The sequence below is a fragment of the Monoraphidium neglectum genome, assembly GCF_000611645.1.
Source record: "Monoraphidium neglectum strain SAG 48.87 unplaced genomic scaffold scaffold02617, whole genome shotgun sequence".
Lineage (NCBI taxonomy): Eukaryota > Viridiplantae > Chlorophyta > Chlorophyceae > Sphaeropleales > Selenastraceae > Monoraphidium > Monoraphidium neglectum.
Genome location: NW_014011011.1, coordinates 1 through 6,259, shown reverse-complemented (window position 1 = coordinate 6,259; position 6,259 = coordinate 1). Strand labels below are relative to the sequence as shown.

The 6,259-nt window shown below is 67.8% G+C and overlaps 2 protein-coding genes across 2 annotated transcripts in view; both read left to right on the top strand.

Annotated features, from left to right (window-relative positions):
- Positions 1-1,985, top strand: part of MNEG_11158 (hypothetical protein) — a gene marked incomplete at both ends in the record, with an annotated part of 2,780 nt that extends 795 nt beyond the window's left edge. The window contains 4 exons of the mRNA XM_014040371.1: positions 195-289; positions 456-564; positions 932-1,210; positions 1,614-1,985. Coding sequence (XP_013895825.1) covers positions 195-289; positions 456-564; positions 932-1,210; positions 1,614-1,985 — 855 coding nt within the window. The remainder of the gene's footprint in view (positions 1-194; positions 290-455; positions 565-931; positions 1,211-1,613) is intronic.
- A 772-nt stretch (positions 1,986-2,757) lies between these two features.
- MNEG_11157 (Mg2+ transporter protein, CorA-like protein) lies at positions 2,758-5,774 on the top strand (the record flags this gene model as incomplete). Its single annotated transcript, XM_014040370.1, has 6 exons — positions 2,758-2,766; positions 2,927-2,970; positions 3,388-3,844; positions 4,278-4,462; positions 4,816-5,102; positions 5,602-5,774. The coding sequence occupies 6 exons, from the start codon at positions 2,758-2,760 to the stop codon at positions 5,772-5,774; spliced, it is 1,155 nt and encodes a 384-aa protein (XP_013895824.1).
- Positions 5,775-6,259: the final 485 nt, after the last annotated feature.

The following is a 6,259-nucleotide window of genomic DNA, read 5'->3' as shown; positions in this document are numbered from 1 at the left end:
GCCGCGGCGGCGGCGCCGCCGCCGCGGCCGGCAGCGACGCATGTGGCAGCGCAGCCGCCGCGGCCGCCGGCAGCAGCGCAGCCGGCGGCGGCGGCGGTGGCGGCGGCAGCGGCGGCAACCTGAGCGGCAGCGCCGACAGCGCCGCCGCCTCCTCCCTGCTGCCGCCGCCGCCGCCGCTTTGGTACTCGCCGCAGCGCGCGGCGTCAATGGTGGAGACAGTGGATGCCTCTGTCGAAGGCATCGCGCGCTACAATTCGGAGTTCGTCCGCTGCGCCGCCCCCCTGATCAGGTGCGACGCCGCGCCGGGGCTCCGACTGGCGACCCCCGCCCCTCGCCGCTCCAAACCAGACCACGGAATTGCAGGAGCAGACGCACCGCGCGCGCCGCCCGCCCACCCACGGCCGTGCCTCACAGCTGACGCGCACCCGTGCGGCCCCCTGTATCCCGCGCCGCAGCCGCGTGCGCCACGGCGCCCCGGATGCCGCGCAGGCTGAGGCGCGGCTGCGCGACATGTGCGCGTACGGACTCGAGTGGAGCATCGCGTTCATCGTCGGGGGACCCATGGTGAGAGCGCGCACACGCATGCGCAAGTGCGCACGCGCGCAACGCGTCCGTCCGCGGCCGCCCAGCAGCGTTCCGCTCGGGCGCGGCGCAGGGCCTTCTGTCCGCGCGCGCGGGCGGGGCGCGGCGCAGCGCGCGGCGCGTCGTGAGCCCCGCCAGACAGACACGTGCCATCAAGCTCCAGACGCCTGCACGCGCGCGCCCCTGGCCAGTGCAAGGGGGCTCCCAGGCCAGACATTCGCAACGCGACGAGGATCACCCGGGGTGTGTATTTCTGGATCGAGATCTTAAACCATCCCGGAGACCCACAATGCAGACCCGAGGACCAGAACCCTGAACCCTGGCCCGCGGCGCCCCGACCCCGCCGCAGGGCGGCAGGGCCAACGTCAAAAACGCGATGCGCATCGCCCTCCGCCCGATGGATCACGGGCGGCTCGAGGCTGATATTCTCCCCGCGCAGCCCGCGCCGGGGGCCAACGACCTGGCCGCCGGCGAGCCGCAGCCGCCGCAGCAGCCAACCGCGGCGGCAGGGCTGGGGGCGGGGGTGGAGGAGGGGCCCGCGAGTGCTGACGAGGCGGCGGCCGCGCAGGAGCCGCCGCCGGGTCACTTTCTCTGGGCCCTCAAGCAGCTGCGCCTGACGGAGGAGCAGGTGCGGCGGGGCCGGGCTCGGGCCCCGGATGTGTTGGGGCTCCTGCATGTTTGCGCCAGGCGGGGGCGGGGGCGCCGAGCGGGGCCTTCACGCGGCCCGCCGGCCTGTTGGCAGGCGCCGGGCCTGCTGCTGCAGGGGGCTGCGCCGCAGGGCCAGGACTCTGAACCGAAAGCTAGGAGATGTGAGCGCCCACCCCCTGGACCGGATGCAAGCACCCTCGATCCCTCTAAAGCCTGCGGCTCCTTGCGCTGCACACAGGGTCAGCGCGCAGCGCCACCCCTGCCGGCCCCTCAAGCTTCGCCCGCCCCCAAATCACATCGCGTCACATCACGTTGCACCGCGTCACATCATGTGACGTCACATGACATCACCTCATGTCACGTCACACCCGCCCCGACCCCAGGAGGAGGTCATCCGGGCGCTGCTGGCCAGCTGGCGGTCCCGGATGGACCAGATAAGCGAGCGCCGCGAGCAGCTGCTCGCCCAGCTGCAGGCCGCCGCGGCGTCCGCGCGCGGCGGCGGCGGCGGCGCCCTGGCTGGGGAGCCGGCGCGCGAGGAGGCGTTGCTGCAAGAGCTGGAGCGGCTGCAGCTGGCGTACAACATGCACCACGGCACGTACCAGCTGGCGATCGGCGGCGGCGCGTTCACCCCAGTCCAGTTGGCGGTCTGGATTGTATCGGCCTACCCTTGGCAGGCCCCGCCCACGGCGATGGAGCAAGCCATGAGGGAGCTGCGGGAGGAGCGGGAGCGCGGGGGTGGCGGCGGCGGCAGCTGACTCGGCGTGACGTCATCGTCGGCGGCGGCGCCGGGGGGCGGGAAGGCGGCTGCCTGAGCGGAGTTTCGCGCGCGAGTGGGGGGCGCGCTGGCGAGGGCTCGCGTAGCTGGGGCTCGCGTATCTTTGAGGGTCTGCACAACTTGAATTCTACGACGCATGCCAGGGTCGTCATCAGGGTGCCGGCTTCGATGCGGGCGCGGCTGTCGGCTCGGCGGGGAGGAACGCACGAACGTGTAAACGCACGAACGTGTAAACGCACGAACGTGTAAACGCACAAACGCGCGCGCACACCTGTGCTTTTCAACGCTGCGTCTGGGATTTGACTTTCAATAATGCGCTTGCGTTTCTAAAATCAAAATTTCAAAAAACTTGGGGAGGCACCTTCGGCACGACGCGAGCGCGACCAGCAGCGCCAGCTGCTCAACTTCTGGTGAAATTCATGCCTGCGGGGTCTGGTCGACCGAAATCGCACCTGCGACAGCCTTTGTTTGGCTGCATTGCCGCCAGTGTGCACGCTTCAAATAGCACTTTTCTATTCGTGGATTCAAATGGGTGAGCTTTGTCATCGGTCTTGATGTGCTCTTCTGCTGGTGCAAGCTTGCAACCACCATTTCCAGTACTGAGGCTGGCGTGGCAATCTAGTGGGTGTGTAACCTTTGCACGCCTTCTCTCCGCCAGGCAGCGCAGCCGGAGCCCCAAGGCCGTCTGCACTGCGGCACAATGGGCGTGTTGAGCACGGTGGCTTGCATTTTCCACGCTGACGCCAGCTGGCATGCCTCAGGTCAACATGACATGCTGTTTTTGAGGACCTGTTAGCGTCGAGTTGAGTTGAGTATGTTTGATTCTATATTCAATAACTTGGCCTCTCAACGCGCAGTGTCATCCTTACATAATGTGCCGTTTGAACGGGCGCCCCCAAGAAAACAGCCTGCTTGGAACAGGAGCTCCGCGCTGCACTAGCACACGGTCCCTACAGCGACAGCAGGTGGGAACGCCAGCATTGCCTAAAAATGAACCAAAGTCACGGTACTTCTTTTTCCGTTTGCAGCACCTGCAGGGGATCAGGGCGCGTTTCACCAACGGCCATTGACGGTGGCTCATGCCGCTAGGGCGGCAGCTGCGCTGCAACCCGGGGATCTGGCGATCTGCGGCACACAGATGGCACGCGAGACTGCACGATGTTCTGCTGTCGGAAATACATAAAGCGGACCGTCCTCTGTTCGCGCGCTTTGGAGCTCTGAAACCTGATGCACGCTCAGCGCCTGGGGCCCTGCTGGCCCCAGGCGCGTGGGATTTCGCACACAAAACACAGTGGTATAGTCTACAAAGACGCGGGGCCTTTGTGGTGCAGCTGGGCCCTTCAGGCTCGACGAACCCAGCGGTGCGCTGTCCACCGACACAGGCTAGGCCAAGGTCATACGCCAAATAATCCCTGGAAGCCTCTCGGACAGCAGCATTCCGGCCGAGATGAGCTGCAACGGCAACAGCAGCAGCAGCTGCAGCGGCAGCAGCAGCTCCAGCGGCGCGGCGCCACGCAAGACGTGCACACCAGCAGCGACGACTCGTACGGCGGCGTGGCGTACGGCGGCAGCCCCGCGCAGGCTGTGTCCTCTCTCGAGGATGGCGCCGATGGCGCGAGGGCCACTGGCGCCGGCTCCGGCGGCCGGCTCGGGGCGACTGCCAAGCAGCTGCTGCAGACGCACCTGCACTCGGTGGAGACCTTCGAGCCGAGCCTGGGCTCCCTGGAGGACTACAGCGGGTTCGATTCGATGATGGAGGATGCGCGCATGGACGGCAACGGCGGGGCGGGGGGCGGCGTGCTGCATGGGAAGCAGGCCGCGAGCGCAGCAACGTTCGAGGTGGGCCGCCGCGCCGGGCGGGGGTTTTCGGGGGAGGGGAGGGGTGGCCGGCCCCGCCGACGCCCCCCGATGGACACTGGGAACATGCGTGCGTGGTGGCACGCGTGCCTGGTGGAGACAGAGCAGTTTGAAGCGATTATGGCCAGTTTGCGGCAGCAGCGGCGTCGCGACCCGGGCACACCAGCACAAAGAGGGCTGCATGCCGCATCCCTGCACTCCGAACGGCTCCTCATGCCACGTCACCCAGCCCAGCACACACGCATTCCTGCACACATGCACACGCGGTTGCACGCATGCACTCCGCTTCGCAAACGCACGCGCCCAGACTCGCACACTCGCAAAGTCACTCGTCCACCCACAAACGCACACGCGCAAACACGCACACGCACACACACATGCACGCATGCACACACATGCATACGCGTCCCCGCAGGTCCTGAGGGTTGACGTATCCGGCCAGGTCCGCCGCGTGCACGTGCGGCGCCGCGACCTGCTGCGCGAGCACGGCCTGCAGCCGCGCGACCTGCGGCGCGTCGACCCCAGCGTCGACGTTTCCAAGACGTCGCCGTCAATAGCCGTCAAGGAGAACGTGCTGCTTGTGAACCTGGGGGGCGTCAGGTGAGCGGGACGCCGCATGCGGCAGAGCGCCGCGGCTTTCGAGTTGGGGCTTGCTGGTTGTGGCGAGCGCGACAACCCGAGCCTCGGCGGCGGAAGAAGTGGCGACAGCGGCGGCGGGAGGGGAGGGTGGCGGCCGGGGGGAACGGGGCATGCGTCTCAGCAGTGGCGCTTGGCAGTCGCGCCTGGGCGGCGGGAGGGGCGAGGGTTTCGTGTGGGCAGCGGCGGGCGCCGCGGCTGCGCGGCCATGCGCAAATTCCGCAGGGGCAAGAGGCTGCCTGCACACTCATGTCAAAGCCCTCGTGAGCAGGGCCACGGACTTCAAATGCAAGTCGTTGCACCCCGCGCTGCCGCAGGGCTATCGTCACCGCGGAAAAGGCGCTATTCTTTGAGCCCAGCGGCGTCACCACGCGCCGCCTGCTCGACATTGTGGTCCCGCGGCTGCAGGCCGCCGCGGGCGCGCGGCTCGCGGCGCGGCAAAAGGCGGCCGCGGCCGGCGGCGGCGGGCCCGGCGGCGCGGGCGGCGGCAGCGAGGCGGACACGTACTTGCAGGAAGCGAACAGGCTGGGGGTCAAGGGGGACAATGCGAACAAGACGCCGTTCGAACTGGAGGTTTTGGAGGGGATCCTGATGGTCACAACGGGTGAGGGCGGGGGCCCAGGGAGTTGAGGGGGGGGCTGGGAGTGGAGATGGGCCGCGACCTCGGCAGCCCAGGAGCGACAGGGGTCAGCAGTATGAGTAGCAACCGCCACGGTGCAGATAGCAGGAGGGGAGGTGGCGGTAGCACCAGAAGCACTTGCAGAGCCTACAGCAGCGGCAGCAGCAGCGGCACGAGCAGCAAGGGCAGCAGGGGCAGCAGCAGTAGCAGCAGCAGCAGTGGCAGGCTGGCAATGGGCTGCTGGCGGGCAATAAAGGGATGCATGGCGGGGACCAGGCTACCCTGATCAAGAGCAGCGCGGGGGCAGGCACGGTGGGGCTGCCGCAAAAGGCCCCAGTATTTGATAGCCTGGCTGCCTCGCGGCCAGGCATGGCTGCTGGGCTGCTCGCCCCGCACCTCCGGTCTGCTCTCCGCTTTTCCGGATCCCGCCTTGTCGGCTCACTGCATGCCGCCCGAACCCTGTCAAACGCGAACCCCCTGGAAGGCCGGCTGGAGCGCCAGATGACGGCGATGTCGCAGCGCGTGCACGCGCTGATGACGAAGCTGCCGGGGGACATCAACCCCCTGAACCTGGAGGAGCTGCGGCGCATCAAGCAGGACCTGGTGCAGCTGGAGAACAAGGCTGACCAGGTGGGGGGTGGCGTGAGCTGGGCCTGATGCGGGGGCGCTTGAGCGCGCATGCGCGTTTGCGTGTGTGTGTGTGTGTGTGTGTGTTTGCGTGTGTGTATGTGTGTGTGTGTGAGAGAGAGAGGGAGGGGGGGGGTAGAGAGCGTGCGTGGGTGTTTGTGAGGGTGTGTGTTTTGGTCAGCTTCGACCTCCACATGCCCAAGGGCCTACTCCATGGCAGCCTGCACGCTCCTCAACCTTCACCCTCACCGGTTGACGACGGCGCCAACGCGCCCCACTTCTCCCAAATTCAAATTCAAACGCGCCCGCGCGACAGCTGCGGGAGCTGCTGGAGCAGATTATGGACGACGAGGACGAGCTGCGGGAGGTCAACCTCAGCAGCCGGCCCAGGAGGGAGGAGCGGCGCAAGCAGCGCGAGCGCGACCGCGCCAACAGGCAGCTCAGCAGGGCCAAAGAGGAAATGGAGGAGCGGCGGCGCGAGGAGAAGGGGGAGGGCGGTGGCGGGGGCGCGGGCG